Source organism: Apteryx rowi, unplaced genomic scaffold (assembly GCF_003343035.1).
Source record: "Apteryx rowi isolate R43461 unplaced genomic scaffold, aptRow1 scaffold_181, whole genome shotgun sequence".
NCBI lineage: Eukaryota > Metazoa > Chordata > Aves > Apterygiformes > Apterygidae > Apteryx > Apteryx rowi.
This window is the reverse complement of record NW_020448097.1, coordinates 1-21084: the sequence shown is the minus strand read 5'-3', so window position 1 is coordinate 21084 and position 21084 is coordinate 1. Positions and strand designations below refer to the sequence as shown.

General features: G+C 48.0%; 2 protein-coding genes, 2 long non-coding RNA genes and 1 other non-coding gene across 5 annotated transcripts; 3 read left to right on the top strand and 2 right to left on the bottom strand.

Moving 5' to 3' along the window:
* Positions 1-232: 232 nt before the first annotated feature.
* LOC112963980 lies at positions 233-1182 on the bottom strand. Its single transcript, XR_003252801.1, has 3 exons — positions 1120-1182; positions 771-899; positions 233-275 (listed from the first exon to the last, which is right to left on the bottom strand). It is a non-coding gene; the product is annotated as an uncharacterized LOC112963980 (long non-coding RNA).
* Positions 1183-1438: 256 nt separating this feature from the next.
* On the top strand, positions 1439-3930 carry LOC112963969. Its single transcript, XR_003252795.1, has 3 exons — positions 1439-1525; positions 2294-2400; positions 3783-3930. It is a non-coding gene; the product is annotated as an uncharacterized LOC112963969 (long non-coding RNA).
* An 84-nt stretch (positions 3931-4014) lies between these two features.
* Positions 4015-4737, bottom strand: MRPL51 (mitochondrial ribosomal protein L51). Its single transcript, XM_026061509.1, has 3 exons — positions 4628-4737; positions 4435-4542; positions 4015-4284 (listed from the first exon to the last, which is right to left on the bottom strand). The coding sequence occupies exons 1-3, from the start codon at positions 4710-4712 to the stop codon at positions 4088-4090; spliced, it is 390 nt and encodes a 129-aa protein (XP_025917294.1). The 5' UTR covers positions 4713-4737; the 3' UTR covers positions 4015-4087.
* Positions 4738-4994: 257 nt separating this feature from the next.
* LOC112963973 (condensin complex subunit 1-like) lies at positions 4995-20147 on the top strand. Its single transcript, XM_026061515.1, has 21 exons — positions 4995-5136; positions 5246-5321; positions 5468-5526; positions 5980-6161; positions 6622-6761; positions 7148-7275; positions 7360-7483; positions 7565-7712; positions 8299-8496; positions 9058-9192; positions 9685-9769; positions 10415-10589; positions 10850-10971; positions 11970-12179; positions 13898-14072; positions 15833-15917; positions 16079-16212; positions 17545-17677; positions 19245-19329; positions 19428-19589; positions 19837-20147. Exons 1-21 carry the CDS (start codon positions 5010-5012, stop codon positions 20145-20147), a joined length of 2994 nt encoding a protein of 997 aa, XP_025917300.1. The 5' UTR covers positions 4995-5009.
* On the top strand, positions 5587-5905 carry LOC112963982. The gene has a single exon (XR_003252802.1). It is a non-coding gene; the product is annotated as a small nucleolar RNA U85 (small nucleolar RNA).
* Positions 20148-21084: the final 937 nt, after the last annotated feature.

The following is a 21084-nucleotide window of genomic DNA, read 5'->3' as shown; positions in this document are numbered from 1 at the left end:
CACTATAACTCTCCCCTTCCCCCATCTTTCCTAGTTTAAAGCCCTCCTTACCAGGTTGGCCAACCTGTTGGCAAAGACCCGCGTGCCCCGCCTCGTGAGGTGGATCCCATCTCTCGCCATCAGTTGTCGATCTTCAGACAGGGTCCCATGGTCGTAGAAACCAAAACCCTGTTGCCAACACCAGCGGCACAGCCAGTCGTTAACCTGGAAAGTTCATCAAGCCTGTGTCACTCCCCCTTCCCGAACATAGTCATCATATCCTCAGTCTCAAATAACTGCAAAGGAAGAGCAAGAGCTATATGTTACTGCCCTGGTGAGGTACAAAGGGGTTACTGCATGTCAGCAGCCACACTACAGACCCTGGGTCCATATGACATGGATAGTTCCTTTCACATCACACACTAAGTCTGCACACAGACTGTTCTCTCAAAACAGCTGACAGGGCTTAAGAGTTGCTCTGGATCCTGCATAGCTCTACTTTCATGACAGGCATGGTTCCAGGTAACAGAAGTCTAGTATACCTGCTCCTCAGAATTCACCTCAGCAATTAGGCAGTTTCTAAGGGTAAGGCAACCTCTGACTCTGCTCCAGGCTCTTCACAGGCCTACCAACATACCTTTGAAATATTTAACATGCATTCCCAGTATCTGTATTATGAAAGCATCCACCCCATCAACACACACTGATCACAAACACAATTGCTGCAGAGCAATAGGAAGATAGAGTCCATGCAGCCTCTGGGAAGCAAGCACAGCTGGCAAGCTACTAACCTCTTCTACTTCAGCCTGTGCCTGCTGCAGCCGATGGTTAATACTGGCATTAGAGGACTGCTCGAGGGGGCCCCACCAGGGGCTCCCTCTTCTGAGGCTCCAGGAGCAGGTTGCTGAGCGGGATCAGACCTGAGGAGACACACATACCAAAGAGAAAGTCTAGTCAGGTGCTCAGTCTGGTGAGGAGAGACTCGGTATCCGGTCTGGATTCGAAGCAGACAGCAGCCTCAAGGCTGGGGCAGCGGGCCCGCGCCCTGCCCAGCACGAGCAGCCGGAAAGCCCCGGGCAGCCGGCCCCCCGCCCAGCTCGGCGCCCACCCCCACGGACCCGCCCCCGCGCGGGCACCCACATCGCCTCGCCGGACCGGGGCCGCCAAGCACACCACAGGCAAACCACTGCACCACCACCGACACCACAACTACCTTCACTCCCCCCCCCGGCCTTATATAGCGGTAGAGGCCCAGCCCACAAAGCATATAGCCAATGAGAAGTGGCCGCAGACCGAGACCAGCAAATCAACTCCGCTGGTCACCGCCCCGCTCCTCCTGGCTGTAATTGAAGCATCCTGCAACCTGCCTGAGCCACGCCCCATCCCGCCCTTTCCTGGCTTTCTAGCCAATGGGATAAGCCCACCGCCTGTAGCCCACTTTGAGGTCGTCCAATCGGAGCAGAGCCACAGCTCTGCTTCCTAGCCAGGCATGCGCGAGCTGCGCGGCGCCCCGCCCCTGCGGAGCAGCCGGCGGGGGCGCGCGGTGGTAAGTAGCGCGCGGCGAGGGGAGGGGTCCCGGCTCCGGCCCGGCCCGGTCCGGTGTGGTCTGGTCCAGTCCAGTCCAGTCCGGTCCGGGCGTCTGTCTCGTGAGGCTCTGCAGCAGTGCCAGGCCTGGGGGGACTCCAGCAGCGGGCCTAGGACGTCACATCACACCGGCCTGAGGCGGCGGTCCCTGTCCACAGACATAGGCACCCCTTCCCCAAAGGCCCTGGACAGGCTGTTCCCTGCCCTTGGCCCTGTGCCGGGGCCTGGCCCCACCCGTATCCTGGCACTGGCTGCGGCTGCTGGAGGGAGGTGTACGCCTAACCCGCTCCCCTCAGCATGTGTGACATAGCCCCATCTACCAAAACTGGGCCTTGTCACCATGCTGTTTGAGGCCATCCGGTTATTATCCTTTTAGAAAAAGGGGTCACAGAAGTCCTGAAGGCCTTACTGAGATCCTACCTCTTCCTATCCTCTTTGCCCTTCCAAACCCAGCGTGTGCTGTTGTCTTTAAAAGCTAGTGCTGCAGAATGACTTCATTTTATCTGTGCCTGTAATGTGTTTATTGGCTATAGTTAAGTCACTGCCAGTGTTGCTGCAATTTAGGTATGGTGTTGTTGGCATGCTTCCATCATACAGTACAGCATAAAAAAAAAATATAAATGAATCCCTGAAGTGGCTGCATTCAAACCTTAGATGCCAAGCTGAGGGAAATTAGGCTCCAGCAGCAGCCTCAAGAACAGTTATGCATTTTGTTTTTTCCCCTCTAAAGATTCTGTAAAGTGCACTGGATCAGAAGGGAGCATTCATCAGTTCAGGATGAAAAGGGAAGTAAGAACATAATGGAACAAGAAGTCTCCCCATACAACTTCCCATGTGGTGAGTAGGGTAGCAAATGGCTGGTTCAGACCAACATTGAACTACATTTTTCTTTCATAAGGTGAAACAGGCCACAAATAAAAGTTTTTAGTGACAAACCTAGAAGACCCGTAGATAGACAAGATGGACACAAAAGAGTGTGGTACAAGGAAGATGAGTTGATATAGGGTTGTGGTGAGAGCCAGATGATTTGCAGATTGGACTGTTTGAGTGTTAAAGAGCAAACCATCTGTAGCCTCAGCAGAACTGAAGGCTTTTAAGCTGTGCCGTTAGACAAGGTGAATGGACAAGTTGTGGAAAAAGTTTCTGTTGCTTGGTGACCTTTCCACAGTAGTGGGAATAGCCATTGTGAATAACAGGAGATGGAGCTGACTGAACCTTTGGTGTGGCTCACACAGCTCATGTTCCCCTTCAGACCAATGGCTCATATAGCCCAATATCCTGTCCCTAAACATGACAAGTCAATGCCTAGGGACTGTGAGCTGAGGAAGCGTACAAGATACTTTCCTCTGATACTCTTCCAATTTCTGACTATTTTCAGCCCAGGATTTCCTGCACATGTGGTTTACCTAGGTAGTAACTCCCAATGGCTCTCTCCCATGTGCTTCTTCAGTCTCCCCCCTGAACCTGTGCAAATTTCCTGAGTCCACAACATCTTTTGTCACAGAGTCCTGGAGCAGGTCTGCTGCCTTGCTCCGAAGAATGTGGACTTCACACTTGCTTCACTTCAGCTTGATCTTCCTAAAGCTTAGACTTAAAGGAGACTCTTCATTCCCTGCCTCTTGCAACCCAGGACTTTTAAAGATAGAACAGCTTTGCTCTGTAACAGGATACATCAAATCACTAGATTGGTCCCCAGTTACCTAGCAGCCAGGATGACAACTGATGGGGAGGAGATAGACAGATGTGTGCTCATTTTACAGGTTTTTCTGAAGCACATAATAGCAGAATTTGTAAGAAACAGTTTGCTGGACTAGAGGGATCCCAGCTTTGACTCACTATAACTTTCCCTCTAAAGGAACCCAGAAACAGTTAAAGAAAACTTCTAGAAGTTGGAGGGGTTTTTTTTAAATATTTAAGCTGCCTGAATTACTTTTGCAGAGCTTGACGAAATTATTAACCAAAGGCCACATGCTCAATAAGTGTCTTCCGTATGGAGATTAAGTCACCATCAACATGAAACAGAGACAAATCCTGTTCTAAAGGCAGGCTTTCATGCAGTTCAACTAACATTTGAATCATTCACACTTAATATTAATCACTGATAAGTGAAGGGCAAGGGGGACAAAGAGTCAGCAGGAAGGAGTACTGGGGGGCACATTTATAGCTAGCTTATGAATTTGGATATGGGGAAGATGGAAAATACTGAAATTACCACGCAGGACCTGGAGCTCATGGAAACTGAAAGAAAGCTGGAGGCCTGGCCAAGAATGGAGGACTCTCAGACAAAGGTAAGAGATACAGACTGGAACAGCTGTCTGTAAGGAGAAGTACATCAGAGATGGTTGAGAGGGCAGAACTCACAAAGAGGAGCTCAGGCCTGGAGCACCAGGAGGATTTGGGGGCTGGGCCAGAGATGCATAGCGAAAGTTTTACAAAGCACTGGGAGACATCTGTAAGAAAGTTGACTTTATTCCAAGTGCGACACCACAAAACCACACTCCATGTGCCGAACCCACAGCTGCTCCTAGCGGTGCTTCCCCGTGCGATTGAAGCGCCTGTACAAGTACCGGATCCTCTTGTTGAGTTTGTGGTAGTCATCCACAAACATCCGATCTCCCACCACCTGCTTTTTGCGAATGCACCGCTGCAGCTCATTCCCCCGCCAGCCCCGCAGCCACTTGGGCCCCACGATGAGGTCCTTAGGGTGGGCCTTGAAGTCACCTGAGGAGGACAGAGAAGAGAATGAGAGGCCCTGGAAGAGACAGCTGGCCCCAACCGCCTTCCCCAGAGGAGTCTGTGGCTTTCAGGTGGGTCTGGCTTCCCTCCCCTCCTCACCCGGAGGCCGCGGTGGGGGGGACGGGGGGGCCTTACCCAGGATCCCCACGTTGTCGTAAACCCCGAACAAGGCTCGCTTCTCTGTCCAGCGATCCACCTGCTTGGGCTGCGGCGGCTCCTTCACGTGGGGAACCCGGGCCGCCCCTGCCGGGGGAGAGGAAAGGGACAGTCACTGGGGAGCGTGGGGGCCGGACCCCCAACCAGGCCGCCCCTGAGCGCGCCCCCTCACCGCAGCTAATGCTCCGCGCGGCCCGCGGCAGCAGCGCGGCGCGGCCCAGCAGGGCCCGTCCCGCCGCCTGCACCAGCGCCGCCATCGCGGTGCCTCCGCGGGCGGGCTCCGCTCCCCACCGCCGCCCTGGGGGGTGTGCCCTCGGCTCGGCTCCGCCCCGCCCCCTCCGGTTGCAGTGGCGGTCGGGAAACGGCAGGCGGGGGGGGGAATGACGTCGCGCGATGGAGGTGGGGGGGAAAGGGAGCCGGCGATTGGGCAAGACGTTGGCGGGCGACGAGGCTGCCGGGCGCTGATAGGGCGAGGCAAGGGGCGGGGCGAGCACTGCGCGCGCGCGCTGTTTTGAGTGCCCGGGCGTGGGAGGCGGTGGCTGTTGAGGTTCGCCATGTCGTCTCCGCCATGGGAGTTTCACCTGCCGCTGGCCCCCGGCGACCTGCTGCGGGGCGGCGGGCCCGGGCGCTACGCCGTGCAGGAGGTGCTGCCCGCCCCGGAGCTGGCAGCCCCGCTCGCAGGTAAAGGCGAAATCCCCTCTCCCTCCCCCCAACGCCGCGGCTGGGTCCGGCCCGGCCCGGCCGCCGGCTCGCGGCAGTGACCGTGAGTCCCCCCCATGTCTCCCCGCAGCCTTCCGGGCCGCCTTCCGGGCGCGGGGCGCGCTGGCCGTGCTGCAGCACTTCGACTCCCTCTACAGCCTGCTCCAGTGAGTACGGGGCGGCGGGCGCGCTGCCGGGGCCCGGCCCGCGCGGAGGGATGGGGGTGGGGGAGAGAGGCTGGTGCGCCCCGGCGGTCACGCCTCTCCCTGGCGATGTTGGCCCGGCACCTTTATGCGCTGTGTTTGCCGTGCAGCCACTTCAGAGCTGTGGGTACCGCTGTCAAGGAGGATGCTCTGGAACTGATGATGCAAGGTGGGTACCTGTCGTTTGGGGCTGAAGCAGGGGTAATGGAGAAGTTACTCTCCTTCCGCAGCTCAATGATGATATAAAGGCTAATTTGACTCATCAGTTGGGTTGCACCCTCAGCCCATTCCAGCATACGGGCCTGTAATCTTGGTGGACAACGCAGAGCTGTGCGTGTTCGCTGTAAGGGCAGGCCGACAGCAAATCCCCTTCCCTATATCCTTGGATGATGCATCATTAGGATGTGTCAGCTCTGAGCGAGTGCTTCTGAGTTGACTGGGGGCTGTGGGAATAGGACAGGCAAGCGTCTCCGTGGTTTGGGTTGCAGGGTGCAGTCCGTGTTACAGCTGGTGAGATGTGAGCACAGGTCTTTGGTAATCTGATAACTGCTCTAAGTCTCAGACAGGGGGGTGGCTGAGGAACCTGGCCAGGTGTGCTCATGATTTTTCTACCTCTCTCAAGTGGTGTCTTGTCATTCCAACGACCTTCCTGCCATCTTGGGTGATTCTGGCCTGAGCCATGCAGACCGCACTGCTCACCTCAATGTTCTCAAGATGAACTGCTATTTGCTGACTGGCCTGGTGGAGGCCTTTGAAATGGAAACTTGCAAGAGTGGTTTGGTGGAGCTGGATCCTAGTGGAAAGGTAGGTGAGGGGACTGAGGAGAAAACAAGATGGAAGTGGATGTAAGCTTGCTGAACTCTGCAGTATCTGTCTGATATCATAGCGGGGATTACTTAAGCAAGATACTGGCAAGGGTGGCGCATAATGTGGAATACTTGTGTTTGTGGAAAACAGCCAAAGGGACAACATGTTTTTAAACATCGACAGGGACTCAAATGCCCAGACCTCTCTATTTGCTCTTCAGTGGCTGGCTGACTGGCCCTTGATGTGTCAGTATTTTCTCAAGGGCTCCATTCTGTGGTCAAAGATGACGGTGACTTTCATTTGACATGAGCCTATAGGCTTCTTATACATCTCTCTGTACACCTCTCAGTGCTATAGAGTTTGACAGTCAGCTTCATGCTTAAGGGAAGCAGAATGGTCATGGTGTTTTTCCTGTTGTCAAAGTATTGATGCAAGTACCTCATAATTCCCTTTCTAGAACAAGAAGAACCATACTAAGGTCTCTGGATTCTCCTGGGAAGAGGAGAGGGAGCCACTCATACGGCTGCTCACACAGCTGCTGCAGCTGGATCTCCGTCGACTTTGGAGTGGTTTGGTGGTGGAAGAAGAATTTGTCAGGTAAGGGGAGTGCTGGGAAGTGACGGGATGAAGTGGGTGTAAGGGTGGGTTGGGTGATAGTGGGTTTGTGGGGAAAGGGGTTAATTGTTAAAGCTGCCAGTGAGCTAGTGTTACAGCTCTCTGTCAGCTGCAGATCTCTGGGAGATTGAGGAAACAGTCTCGGGGCAAAAGCAAGGTGTGCTTTTGCTGTTCTGCCTTTCTTGCAAAAGCAAGAACCACTTCCCTTCCTCATTTAGGTCCCTAAAATTAAGATGTATGTTTGTTCAGTTTCTCAGGGATGCTGAAGAATACCTCTGGTTTGAGAGAAACTTTTAGCTAGTGCGATTCGCTAGAATGGCATTGGTGTGTTGGTGAGGAGGTTCATTCTCTCTCTACTGTGGTTTTAGCTTAATGACTGGAAGCTGCTACCGTATCCTGGAGAATCCAAGTATTGGTCTCCAGAAGCATCGAGCTACACGGGAGGCAGTGACACATCTGCTTGCTGCAGCTTTGGTTCACTATGATCACATGTTCAGTGAGTTCCTGCTTTTCCACTTTCTTCCTGAAGCAATTCCCAGTTGTTTTCTCTGACCTCTTTCATCCTCCTCATATGCGAAAGGTGCCACTCTGAAGATCACACAGATGCTGCAGCACTTTGAACATGTAGCCCCAGTGTTTGCTCAGGCTGTGAGCCTCTGGGCTACAGAGTATGGTCTGAAAAGCATGGTGGGCGAACTGCTGAGGTGAGAAAAATACCCTAAGGCTTGTACTTCTATCCCCAGCAACTTGGGGCACCCTTTTCCTTGCTCCATCTTTCTATGCAGGGAAATTGGACAGAAATGTCCACAAGATCTGGCCCGTGATGCTGCTGGAATCAAGGGTTATGCTGTCTTTATAACTGAACTGGCTGAACAAATTCCAGCTGTGGTGCTGTCCAACATGAGTGTTCTGCTGCGTCACTTGGATGGGGAGGTACGTTTGGGAAGGGGAACTATGTTTTACCTGTCCAGAGAAGTTGAATGGTTGAAGTTGTGCTATCTAGTTTTTCTGTCTGAAAACAGAACTTCTATCACAGAGTTGAAGAAACCAAAACCAGCCCTTTGGGATAGGTTCTCCCCTTATCTAAAAGATAAAAAGAAAACAGAAACCATGACATCAACTGTCTGGCTATCATTGCCATACACTAGATAAAACTGGATGCTGCTTCCTGGTCTGAGATCCCAGTTGTTGTCTCTTGTTCTTCAATACTGAATGAGTTTGATGGTTGTGATTGTGTTACTTGTATTAAACTGTCCTTAAAAGCTATAAGTGTCTCTCATATCAGTCCTTGGCGTCTGAGGACCTAGGTGGATAGCAGGGCGGAATATCTCTCTCCCTCTACCTTGTAGGCACAGCCATGTTTGCCCAAGATTAATACAAAGTCTGTGATGGAGCAATTATTTAACTTAGGGCTGGAACCTGGGACTTGAAAGGCCCAAGCTCTGGGCCATCCTTCCCCTTGGCATACCAACTCATGTCTTTTTTTCTGTTCCTGGTTCAACAACTCCTCTTTTTGCAGAATTACCTGATGCGAAATGCCATTCTGGCAGCTGTGGCAGAAGCGCTGCTGAAGGTGCTGAATGGTGACAAGCTAGAGGAAGCTGCCCGTGGTACTCGGGATCAGTTCCTGGATATACTGCAGGCCCACATCTGTGACATCAGTGGATTTGTGCGCAGTCGTGTACTGCAGCTTTTTACTCGAATTGTTCAATGCAAGGTAAGTCCATGCTGGGGAGATGGTGTTGTCTCAGTTATCACTTTGCTTTTCTGCTTTCTAAGGAAATCTCTGTTACCTTCTCCTTTATTTGCAGAGACTGAAGTTTAACCAATAAAGGTATTGTCCCTGTGTGCATTCTGTATGGTGTCCACCTTTCCTTTTCTCCGAAGAGCCCAAAGATCCTAGGGGTGAGGGAACAGGGGAACAGAAAGTGCATGCTGCTTTTTATTACCTGGAGAGAATAGAAGGAAGATCACGGTGCATGTGCTCTTTCTGGATGTTGCTAAGGGAAACCATCTCCCTTGCTAGAAATATGTAAGACTTGGCTTGACAGGACCCTGGATAACCTAATCTAAGGCCTTGCTTTCAACAAAGGTTGGACCAGAAGATCTTCAAAGGTCCCTTCAAACCTGGACTTCTCTGTGATTCTGTGATCTATGCCTTTCAGTACATAAGGCAAAGTAGAGCAGCATGTGCATTTAATACATCTGCAGTAAAATAACTTTCCGTGCATCTCTAGGCCTTCTGGTTACCTTTGTCTATGTTCTCATTGTGCACTAGGCCCTGCCTTTGACTCGATTCCAGTCCGTGGTATCTCTGGCTGTTGGGCGTCTCAAAGACAAATCTGTGGTGGTTGTTAAAAATGCCATCCAGCTGTTGGCTGCGTTTTTGTCCAATAATCCGTTCTCCTGTAAGGTAATTCTTACAAATGTGCTGGATATGCTAGATGTATGTTTGCAGGCTGAATATCTGCAGTGTGCTAGAGCAGAAGCAGCAGGCTTTCTGTGCCTTCCAAGAAGGCCAGCATAGCCTTTGACTTTCCAGGTGGGAGCCTTCTGGTTTTCCCAGGTTCAGGTATTACATTCCCTGGCTCTTCCATCATTTGGTGTAATTGATAGGTATGCTGAAGGCCAAGAGGGATGTCATCTTTATTGTGAAAAACTTGCATCAATTTGATGTGAATCGACTGTGGGATTTCTCTCCATAGGATCAGGATTAGGTGTTAAGAAATGCAGTACAGACCTACAGCTCTTTGTGAATAACTCAACCTTCTCCTGAGCTCCTGAACCTCAGATTGGCAATTTACAGCAGTTCCCATTCTGGGATGATGGCTGGAGTCTGCTATTTCAGCTTCAGAAAATGAAGGATAAAGTAACATATTTCTTCTTTTGTTCCTGATATCTTCAGTTAAGCTGTGCTGACTTGGTTGAACCACTCAAGAAAGAGGTGCAGAAGCTGCAAGAAATGAGGAACCAGCACAGAGCCACAGCTGGTATTTCCCTTCTTCTGGTTTCCCCTTCCCAGGGTGTACCTTGTGCTCTGGCCAGCAGGAATCCCTCTGGGCTTATTCTCCAGTGTCTTGCATTTGCTCTCGGACTGTGGTGGCTTTTGCCTCACGCCTTACTCATGTGAGACAGTGAGGCCTGATCACTGGGAGTGAACTCAAAACGGTTTTTCATGCGCTGGGGTAATAAAAGGAACATAAGAATGGCCATACCTAGATCAACAGTCCATTTGGCCAAGTATCCTATTTTCAGAGTGAGAACTGACAATATCTGTGAACATCCTCCCAGGTTTCTGTAGTCAGCCATTCAAGGACTGTTTGAGCCAAAAGTTGGATCAAATAGTAATTTAACATTGATAGCTTTGGACCTTCTGCTGCCTACAAAGCAATAAGTAGCACATGATGGTTCTCTCTTCCCTGTCATTTTTCCCCTCGGTGCTTTCTTTTCTATAGTGAAGAGTTCCTGTCTGTTCTTACTCCAGTATGGATGGGGTCAGCGATGGGAATAGTGTCTGCACATGGGATTTGGGGGAAAGAAAGTGTAGGCTTCCTAAGTTCCAGAAGAGTTTCTCCCCACCTTAGGGTGTCATCTGAATCTCTGTATTCCTCATTCCCTCCGTTGTTTCTTCATAGCTGCAACAATCACCCCAGAGGAAGAGTGGGAAGCAATGCTGCCAGAGATTAGGGCCGTCACACAGCAACTCCTTCAACCACTGCAGGGAGAGGAAGAAGAGGTACTGGAAGTTGAGGAAACAGCAGAGAGTACATCAGAGCGAATTACTGGGCTGCTGAGGAAACTAAATTACAAGTAAGGAGTCTCTGCAGTTTGAGAAAGGGTTTATCCAAAGTGATATGTCAGCCTCTCGTTCTTTGTTCATGAAAGGCTTGAGCTCCAGGTTAAAGGAAAGATTTCAAGTTACCTCAGTCTTTTCCTACAGAATAATGTATGGGTGCTCAGGACAAGGTGCTGAGCTGCTTTCCCATGTGTCCAGGGTGAAGTCAGATGGTTTCGCTTGTGTTCTCCCCTACCTGGTTGCTGATGTTTTGTTGTGCAATGTCACTATCCAGGGGCGCGATTCACCTTACGCAGAAGGCTCTGTGTCACTTCCAGGGGCTGGAGCCCTTCAGTGGCCCCAAAGAGGGAAACGAGGAGGCCACAATTCTGGATGTTCTGAAGAGACTCTACACAGGTAATTGCTTCAAACCAGTCCATCTCTTGTCTAAGTCCAAGCTGACACCAAAGCTAGACCAAAAGACCTCCAGAATGCTGTATCCCCTGTCGTAAGCTTCTGTCCCCTGGGGCTTAGTCTGCATGTGGTTGACAGCTTGCAGGGCTGTACCATCTCTGCACCATTTGCTTTTATAGTGACCTGGCCTTTTGGATGGATCACATTTAGTCCCACCATTTCATTTCTGGTGGGAACAGTCCCCTGTTCCTACCAGAAGCAAATTTCTGATGCTTTAACTCACATAGTATCTGCTGAGGTGAGTGAAGCTGGGGTTATCCACTCACACCTTTCTGTCCTGTCTGGATTTGTCCTTAGTTCTGCTTTCTGAACAGGTGGTAGCACATAGTGCTTACCCCTAGTGGCCTTGACAAGTATCTGATTCAAGCAACATTCTCCTTCTCTGGGGCTCAAGCTTCTGGACATATTTTTAAAACTTTGTGCTTTATCTTCTGTGTTTGTTTCAGGATAGGGATTCCTCGCTGCTCCCCTTGAGCTCGTTGCTATCAAAATTCTGTTGCCAGAATAATTTAATCTTAGCTTTTGTCATCTCCTCACACTTGCATGAATTTTGCTAGAGAAAAGTAGTTTTCCTCTCCTCCCTACTCTGCCCTGATTTCCTTTTAGGTGCTTATCACTCTTTGGGGCTGCCATCAAGTTCAGACTAACCCCCTTAGCATTTTAATGGAGTTTGGGTATCTTGGATCATGCCTTTCTCCAACCCTATCCTAGTTTGTGTTTCTGTAGTGCATCACAGTGTGGTACAGGGACTTGCTATACAGTATGCTGAAATGCTGTCTTTGTAGCTAAGTCTGATGTCAGAGTTTGCATTTAGTGGGAGTCTCCTGGCTCTTGAAAGATGACAGTGTGGGGTAGACAGAGAAAAGTTAAAATGCCTTGAACTGTGCCTGTTTTTCTTATACCCCCAAACCTGTTCACGTACAAGTGTTCTTGCTGTGCAGGTTTATGCCCAGGTGAGAACACTGAGGATACCCCAGGTGGCAGCAGTAGTCCTATGACCAAAGATGTTACGCTAGAAGAACAGCCTCAAACAGATCTGGTCAAACAGGAGATGTTGGTGCAGTATCTGCAAGATGCTTACAACTTCTCAGTGAAAATCACAGAAGCCCTGAGTCTGGTCAGCAAGATGATGTATGAAAATTCTGTCTCAGGTGTGTGCAGTGGCTATGAGGCCCTTTCTTCCCTGTTTAGAGTTTCCAGGTCTCTCCCCTGGTCTGTCAAGGAGATGTGGGTGTGATGGGGCTCCAGGGAAAGGAGAAGCAGTTGGAGGGAATGCTATCCCTTTAAGCAGATGACACAGTCAGTTTACAGGGTATTGGAACAGCAGCACCATCTTAAGGGTGTCTTGCAGAGGCATGAGAGGGCTGTACTGGTGCTGTGCTTGAATTAGGTCAGGGTTTTGGAGTGTTGGTTTTTGTTTTGTTGGTTGGTTGGTTTGTTTGGTGCTTGTCATGAATCAGCATGGGGGGGGGAGGAAAGGGGGGGGAAGTGTGTAACAACTCCCTCCTCTCCCATCTTCCCTACCCCATCAGCTTACCAGCCACTCGGGTAGTTCTGAAGTGTGGATGGGTCTGGGCACTACAGCACCCTACTGCTATCCAGAGCTTCATGCAGACACATCTGGGATTTCATTGGTGATCACTTCACCTGTATTAAGAACTCATGTGTTATCCATAATAAGCATGTTGGCTTCTCCAGCAAGGTTTGGATGTTGTTGGCTCTGTTGGCTGTTAGCAGACACAAGTATGAACTCTTGGGTTCAGTCTCTTTACAAATCATTTAAAGTTCAAAGCTGGGAGGGTGCCCCTCATCTGGTACTTCAACCCCTGGGTGGTGGTGGTGGTGGTGGTGTTTTTATGGTTGGGCAATTTTTACTAATTTCCATTTCCCTATTGCCTTATCCTGTAGTGTAGGGAAGGCAAGCTGGATGTCTGGATTTCCAGAGATTTTAGCAAAAATTTCCATTCTCTCTGCACCAAGTAAACCACATGTAATAATGTCGAAAATCTGTCACTTGGGCTAAACCCAGCTAGCCAGCCTTTTCCCCTCTGGAGATAGTATGCTGCTGTGGGGTGGGAGGCTGAGGGATGGATGCGCTCAGCAAGTTGCTCAAAGACTTAACTTTTTTAATTAGAGATTTAAAAATTTAATTTATTTTTCTTATTAAAATGTGTTCCTTCTGTCCTGATTGAGGGCAGGGAAAGCATACCAGTTTATCTAGATACAAATACTTACATATCCCATAGGCATACAGCCTTTTTATTCAGATCTCTTGCCCATACTGGTATAAGCTTACTAGAGGTCTATAAACTGTTTGTTGTATAAGCCCTCTAATCATTACTGTCACTCTCTTGTGAATCATCTCCCACTTACTGGGGATTTCTGGTTTTGTTTTTTGTTCTTGTCTTATGGACAATATATTCCAGGAGTAGTCAAGCTGGAATCAAATGCAGTATTTCTTACTCACTTATACATTAGACAGCTTAGTTCTTCTTGTCACAGCATTGGACTGGGACTTACATTCAGCTGCTTTTTATCTGCTGTGACCGTGAGGTCTTTTTTTCTGAAGCTGCTGTTTCCCAGAATAAAATTTCATCCTTTCTCAAATGTGGCCTCTGTGCTCTTCTCCTAGATGTATCATGTTACATCTAGCTCTAACATTGTTAGTCAATGCCCGTTTCCACCAGGACATCTAGATCTCTGTACTAGTGCCCCAATTCTGACTTGAGCTTTCTGCAGACATTAACAGTGATCTTAGATGCTTTTAGGGCTAGCTTTGAGAGCAGTATGCCTATGAATTTGTTTTAGTGGCATCTTTAATGAGGATAAGGAAGGAACTGCATTAATGTAACTCTTCTTCCCTCTGCAGTGGTGCAGGAAGCCATTGAGTTCTTTGTGACAGTCTCACAGTTCAGTGTGCCCCAGGCAGTGCTTGGAGTCCGCAGGATGCTTCCCCTCGTATGGTCCAAAGAGCCTGGTATTAAGGAGGCTGTGCTGAATGCCTACAGGCGTCTCTATCTCAGCCCAAGTGGGGATTCAGAGAGGTATGGGCTCTTAATGAGAAATTTTTTTCTTATTTTGTTTTTTGTTTCTTCCTTTGGGGAGCTTTTGGGAATGGGATATGGACAAGAAGTAAAATCAAAGTTGCTATGCTTTGAGCTAAAACATGTGATTTGTATCAGCTAGTAAAGAGGCTTTCTCTTGGAGCTGTTACCAACACTTGTGCATTTTCAGATGTTCTTATGCATCCGGGTATCCTGAAGTTCCTGTGGAACATACTGCTGAGCTTCTGCTCTTGCTTTGTTGTAGGGTTCATGTGTAAGAAACTAATGCAGCAGAACTCAATGTGAGACCTTATGGAAGGGGAAGCTGATGATTATTTTAAATGAAATTGATTTCAGTCACTCACATTTAATTTTCTCTTAAATTTCACTCGCCCTTGCTTTCACACAAAGCTCCCTACCAAGCACCAAGGTGCGTGTGCCCAAATGATTTGGGTAGGATCACTGTGTGCGACAGAGGACAAGAGCTGCTGAATGTTTGTAATGTCAGCTGGATTCTTGATTGGCAGCAATGAGCTGATTTTTGGATATGTGTTTTAAACACAGGCAGTCAGCTGTTGTTGTGGGGTGACCCCTTATCTCAGAAACTTACATACCTCACCCTCCTTGGGCAAGGTTGTTGCCCATTGCCTGTTTTCTCATTCTAAATATCTTATGGCTATAGTCTCTCTTCCTGTTGGGATAAGCAGAAGAGGAATGGTATACAGTGTGCTGTGAACTTAGTCATCCTTCTGTTCCCAGAGCTCAGGTTTGCTGCTGACAAATCTTACATGCTGTGGTTTTATCTGAGTGCTGGCATTCTGCTTCTGATGTAAACAACGCATTCCTTAATGTTTACCAGTTTCCTTGCTGTGATTCGTGTCCTTGGCTTTCAATATATACTCTTCCTCACTCTATACAGGAGCTTTTTTTGCGGGGGGGGGAAGGGGGGGTGCTTTCACATACATGTTTCCATTCATAATTCATTCAGATCAATTTTGATCTTTTCATTACAAATCTCTATGTATGGTGGATGAGAGGATGTTATTGGGCTCTTTATTTGTTGCTGATCCTTATTTTAGGTTTGGGGGTAGGAGCTGGGTGCCATTTGCATGCTTGTTTCTTCCACGCTAGAGAGGATATGTGTCTCAGGGACATGCTTTTTCTTTTTTTTTTTCCAGCACTTGCCATGTGCAAATCCTGTTGGATGCACATTCACTGACTTAAATAAGTGTGATTCCTGGTGAGATGCATTCCACCATGTCCTTACACATCACCTGGGCCATAAGAAGTACCCTCTGCTTCTTGATTCCTCTTGATAATATTGACTGGAGACAGTTCTCCTGCAATTTGAGCTCTGGTCTTATTCATTCATAATTGGATAGTCTTTCTTTATGCCCTAAGGAAGAGTATTTTGACTTGTGGTTGAGAGGAAACTGGAAGTGGCTGGTGAGTGCCTCCTGTTGGGCCTTTGTGTGGAGCATGGGGAGGAGCAGCAAGCACAGGGGCAGTGTACAGGGCAGTGGACTTCTTAGTCCATTTGCGCTCATTTGAACTTGACCTAGGTGGCTTGGAGAACTCCCATTCGTTGTGGGGGTGATTTTTCTTATCCTCAAGAATCAGCTGTATTGTCAAAGAGAAGTCCTCAGCTCTCTGAATAGGAAAGTAATCATGACACTTGCTTTTTCTTCTCCCTCCCCCCCTCTTTATTTCTCCTCTCTCTCTCTTTTTCTCTCCTATTTCCTCCTTCCCCACCCCCAAAGGGCAAGGGCCCAGAGCCTGGTGCGGTCTCTCTCTCTCATCATGGTGGATGCCTCGCTAGGAACAATACAATGCTTAGAAGAAATAGTGAGTACTTTCCTCACCTGGGTTTAGTTTGTATTTGTGATCTTAGATTTCTGTTATATTCAAAATGGTACTCATTGCAGTTAAATGTCTGTACTGGTTTGGATTATGAAGTTCATTCTCCTCTGCCTCTCCCTACTTGTTTTATTTCATTTCTTTCACAGATCTCAGAGTTTGTGCAGAAAGATGAAATAAAACCTGCTGTGATCCAGCTGCTTTGGGAGCAGTTCACAGAAAAGTCTCAGTGCTCATTGCTGGAACGACGTGCTGCTGTGATGCTGCTGGGGATGATGGCACGGTGAGTGCAGGGCCCAGTGTGACCCTGTGAGTGGGAGGAGGTACAGGGACTTGATTTTTGTCAAAGAACTATGGGTACTGCATCAGCCGACCCTTGGTTTTGCAACCTCAAAAACGGTAATCAGATAATGGGATAATGAAACCTGGAGTTAACACTGGTGCAGTGGGTCCCACCAGCATGGTGTCTGAATAAGTACGATGATGTTACTTACTTTGTGCTCTAAATGTCCATCCTTTCTCAGGGTTTACTGTGTCAGTTCTGCAGCTTTATCTGTGTTTGGAATAATGAGAATAATGAGAAGCTGCTGAAAAGGAATGTCTAGAGCCTTTGGCACTGAGGGAATTGAATTTGTTTCCCCTTCTTTCTATGGGCAAAAAGAGTGTAATTGCACTGTGAGGCTTTCATTTTCTCAGTTTCCTAGCCCAGTAGCCCTTGAGCATGTAGCTTACCTGCTAGCTCCTTCTTGCTCTTCCTGCTCCAGTCCTTCATCAGTCAAAAATAGGCCTGCATAATGATGATCTTGACCCTAGAGGGGGAGCCATTTCCAGATGTCACAGCCAGCTCCATAACTTGAGTATTAGATATTCCTTTCAAGGTATTTCTACTGTCCCATCCCAGGTACTTCCAGCAGAATTGTAGATGTAATCTCAAAATTAATTTGCTTCCCTGAAATCATGGGATTTAAACAAAACTGTAGATTTTAGGGGTATCACATGAGTTCCTGTGTTAAGTACTTGTGGGGAGGGGGGCGAAAACAGTATTGCCCTCTTCATGAATCTGCTAAGTGGAGTGATTTTGCTTTTGTCCTATAGATGTCTGTTATGGATTTTTCAGATTCTCTGTTTAAATGGATTAGATTCTGTTCTTACCCTCTTCACTCAATTAACAGTATATGGGGGGATTTGTTTTCTCCCCCTTCCCTCCTCCCATACACACACAGTGGGGGATGAAGTGTTAGATTTCACCAGTCCTGAGCTGCTGGGCTCTTTTATACTTTCCAAGATTTTTCTTTGCCCTACCTTTTTAAGTTTTGCTCCTTCCTGATAGGAAAGAGGAGTCAAGAATCTTGTTTCTGTATAAAGAGTCATCATGCCCAGTTTTTCTCATTTCAGAGATCCTGTTCTTTTAGCAGAATACAGATTATACTGGCTTCTGTGGAACGTTGCTTGCTATAGCTATATTTCGAGTCATTTGGTGAATTTTTTTTTCTTTTTCCTCATACTCAAACTACTGCCTTCCCCAAGGCACAAAGAGTATCTCTTGATTGTACATACTTACTGTAAACTTCCAGCAGCAACTTGCATACTACCTCCCATCTCCTCCATTTCACAGAGGGAAGCCAGAGATCATAGGTAGCAACCTGGATGTCTTGGTGACAGTAGGTTTATCTGAGAAGGTATGTGAAGACTATCGTCTGGCTCAAGAAGTGTGCAATGCCATCTCCAAACTTGCCAATAACCCTAAGGTAAGACTCTTAGCCTGTCCTTGAGGTCAGAATAATCACTATCCAGAAATGAAGAAAGAGGAAGACTGGTTTATACTGAGAAGAGAGAGATATGATAAACATAACATAAAAAACAAGAATTTTGAAATGAAGTGGGCTGAAGTCATTCAGCAGCACTGTCCGGAAAGTTTATCACAAAACATGTACTAAAAATATTTGCATTAGCCAACAGGCTGAATTCAAATCGGAAGAGTGTTCAGTGCACAAGAAAACACTCTTTTCCTTCCAATTCCCTTCCTTGGACCTCCAGTTCTAAACTGGTGTGTCTCTCCACAACCATGAAGCCCTTTTTCCTACTGATGTTTTCTGGTGTTGTGATTCTTTTGCCCTCCCTAATAGTTGATATTTGGGAGCTGCCAGCTGTACAGCTGAATATAAAACATTAAAGGCTTTCAAACCTGTCTGTTTTAAGTTGGTGGCCTGTCAGATGACTTCTTTGGGGAGCAATTTATGATTTTTTTTTTTTTTTTTTTTTTTTTATAGTGCACTTGTAAAATCCTCTTTGCCTGTTTTTGACTTGAGCATTTGGGACAGTCGATTCAGGAGTTCTCTAGCATAAAGCAGCCCTGCTTCACACAGAACAGCTATTCTGTTTTTGCCCCATCCACTGGGGACATTACTGTAGGACCTTCAGGCATTAACATATATCATAGCATTCCTAAGAGCTAAAAAACTGCGTTACAACCATCTTCACATCTTTTATCCCTGCTGTCAAAGGAAGGAAGCATTATTCCAAAACTGTTGCACAACTCTACAGTTAAGTTACTATGTGAGGAGGAACTGAAGTATAGACACTTGAATGATTGTGGCAGCTTCCCCCCCCCCCAACACCTTTCCAAAACTTCAGTAGGGAGGGTAGGATTGTAGTGAATTGAGAAATTTTGTCTTGAGCTTCTGAAAGCTGTTAATTCCTCAAGCAGTAGCTTATTTCAGTCAAGTATATCTTGATCAGGCAGCTACAGATGTGCTGGGATATCTCAGGCATTGTCACACACAGCTAAGTAATTCTCCGGGTTTTCTTTTTCACAACTTAAAATATAGTGGAAGTGGTACAGAGCATATGTATCAGCCCAAATGTGAGGTGGTATTTTAAACAAAACCTCGTGGCTCTGGAGTAACCCCAGGCAAGGGCATCTTGTTGATTTACAGGAAACATTGGATAACTCTGAAGATGCTGTAAAGGTTTTCCTCTTTTCTCGTTCCTTGTGGAGAATGAGGGAACAAAATAACATATGATTCCAAAGGAATCATTTTGATTTAAGGGGAAGTAGTGAAACTGTTCAGGTTGGCTTGGGAACATCCTTTGGCCAAGCTTTAAATTTGCCTGATACTGCCACTATGTCCTCAAAAGTGACAGTAATGTCCCTACTGTGTATTTTGTTGCTGCGCAGTACTGGATGTCCCTCCCATGAGCCTAACATGGTTTTGGTTAGCAGTGTGCACGTAGGAAGGTTAAATGCTGGGGAAGGCATGGGGGTGGGGCAGCGACTGTTGTGTGGCAAGGATAACTCATCTCTTCTCTCTGCAGCCAGCACTGGGAAAGAAAAATGCACCTTTTCGGCTGCCACAGACACACATGCTCTTTGGCAGCCTGAGCGAGGCTGTGAGTAAAGGTGAGCTCAAGTCAGTGGTAGGGTTGGAGGAGGGGTTGTGAGACAGGCTGTGGTGTTGCTGGTATGTGTGATACATGGCTCCCTCTTCCCCTCATCAGGCTTTGCCCAGCCAAGTGGTGACTGGGTCCCTTTCATGGAGGTAGCAGTAACACTTATCTACCAGCTAGCAGAAGCGGCAGAGGAGATTTGTGCTCATATCCTGCAGGCATGCAGTCAGCAAGCTCTGGAGAAGCTGCAGGAGGCCGATGGGCAGAAAGCAGGTGAGGAAAAAGCTGCTGTAGGAAGTCTGCACCCATAGTTTCTTGTTCTGTGGTCAGGTGGCCTGGAATAATGGCAGGAGGGAGCAGAGTTGAGGGGCTCGTGAAGCTGTTGGTGTGGGAGGATGAGAATGCAGTGAAAGGGGTCTGTGGAGCATGGGGATGGGATGTAAGACTAGTGAGATTTGGTGGTAACTGATGGGGGGGGAATCCAGATCAACACTGAACTGTAGTAATTTTTCTCTGACAGAGCCAGGGGCTTCTCCCAGCAGAGTCTCTGATGGTGCTAGCAGTCTCCCTACCTTCCTGCTGATGCACCTGGTGTCCCTTGTGGGGCAGGTGGCACTACAGCAGGTAGTGTATTTGGAAGAGTCTGTGAGCACAGAGCTACGTAGACGTCGCATGCTCAGAGAGGAGCAGAAGGCCAAGCAGCATTCTGAAGGCAGCACAAAGAAACAGAGACCCCAGGTGAGAACTGAGCTTTTTCCTACGGGCAGTTCTTTTCAGGTCCCAGCAACTCCCCAGCAAACTTCTGGGGAACACAGTCCTGAGGATGTGTGAGATCTTGGGTAATGGATGCTTTGGGTATAGAGCTGAACACTGGTAGGTCAGGATTGACAGGGAGAGCTGAGATCTTTTTGACTGACCCTGTTCATTAAAACTCTCCGGCTGCCTTTGAGCTTTGAACAAGAAGAGGGCTGGGAATGAAAGGTCATGTCCTGGCCATGTTTATCTTCCTGTTCCCAGTAATTATGTTCTTTCTCCCCACCACCTCCTTTCTTACCATTGCAATCTCTTGTAATAGCTGCTAGCAATGAAGAACATCTGTTTGTGCCCTGAGTTGTGCAAAAGGGCTTCTGGAACCTTGATCTGTAGGGCTTGAGGGTCCTAACCTCTCTCAGACATAATGATGGAAGTATTTAACAGCAGCCTTTTTAATGGGATCTGTATAATAGAAAAACTCTGATTGTTTGGTTAAGTCTGCCTCAGAATGGTTTCCAGAGTGCATTGAGGCTGATTTCTTGGGTAACAAAATAGAGAGGAGGAATATATCTTGTATCCCTAGGTATCCAGTCTTTGTCAGATGCCTACACTGCTGTGTCCAGAGACACTATGCTTTATTTCCTCATTCATCCTGCTTATCGGTCACTACCATTTCTCTCACAGGAGGAGGTTACTATGAGATTTTTCCAGAAGCAGCAGCTGGATGCAAATTTGGTCCTTTATGCAAAGACCTTGTCTCTTTTCTTCCCTTGTGTTGTGTTTTTTTTTTTCCCTTGCTACAAGGTTTTCCATATTCTTGCTCACAAAATCGGCAGTTCAAAGGCTGCTTTGATCTTCTTGCTTCTTGGATTTGCAAGTCCCATGAGTTGTGTTGGACTCTGGCCTCTGGCCCTGGTGGTAGAGGTGTCTGATTCTGTCTCAGTTTAGTAGCTTCAATAGCTTAGACCTTTCTTTTTTCTCGCCCCCCCTCCCCCCCGTCTTTTTCTTCCCCCCC

What these genes read in the sequence shown, in the direction of transcription:
- MRPL51 (XM_026061509.1), bottom strand. Translation starts at nt 4,712, where the DNA reads ATGGCGGCGCTGGTGCAGGCGGCGGGACGGGCCCTGCTGGGCCGCGCC. An exon ending in CGCGCGGAGCATTAGCTGCG is followed by an intron (nt 4,543 to 4,627) that starts GTGAGGGGGCGC and finishes CTCCCCCGGCAG; the next exon opens with GGGCGGCCCGGGTTCCCCAC. An exon ending in CGACAACGTGGGGATCCTGG is followed by an intron (nt 4,285 to 4,434) that starts GTAAGGCCCCCC and finishes TGTCCTCCTCAG; the next exon opens with GTGACTTCAAGGCCCACCCT.
- LOC112963973 (XM_026061515.1), top strand. Translation starts at nt 5,010, where the DNA reads ATGTCGTCTCCGCCATGGGAGTTTCACCTGCCGCTGGCCCCCGGCGAC. An exon ending in AGCTGGATCCTAGTGGAAAG is followed by an intron (nt 6,162 to 6,621) that starts GTAGGTGAGGGG and finishes TTCCCTTTCTAG; the next exon opens with AACAAGAAGAACCATACTAA. An exon ending in CTGCTGGGGATGATGGCACG is followed by an intron (nt 16,213 to 17,544) that starts GTGAGTGCAGGG and finishes TCCATTTCACAG; the next exon opens with AGGGAAGCCAGAGATCATAG.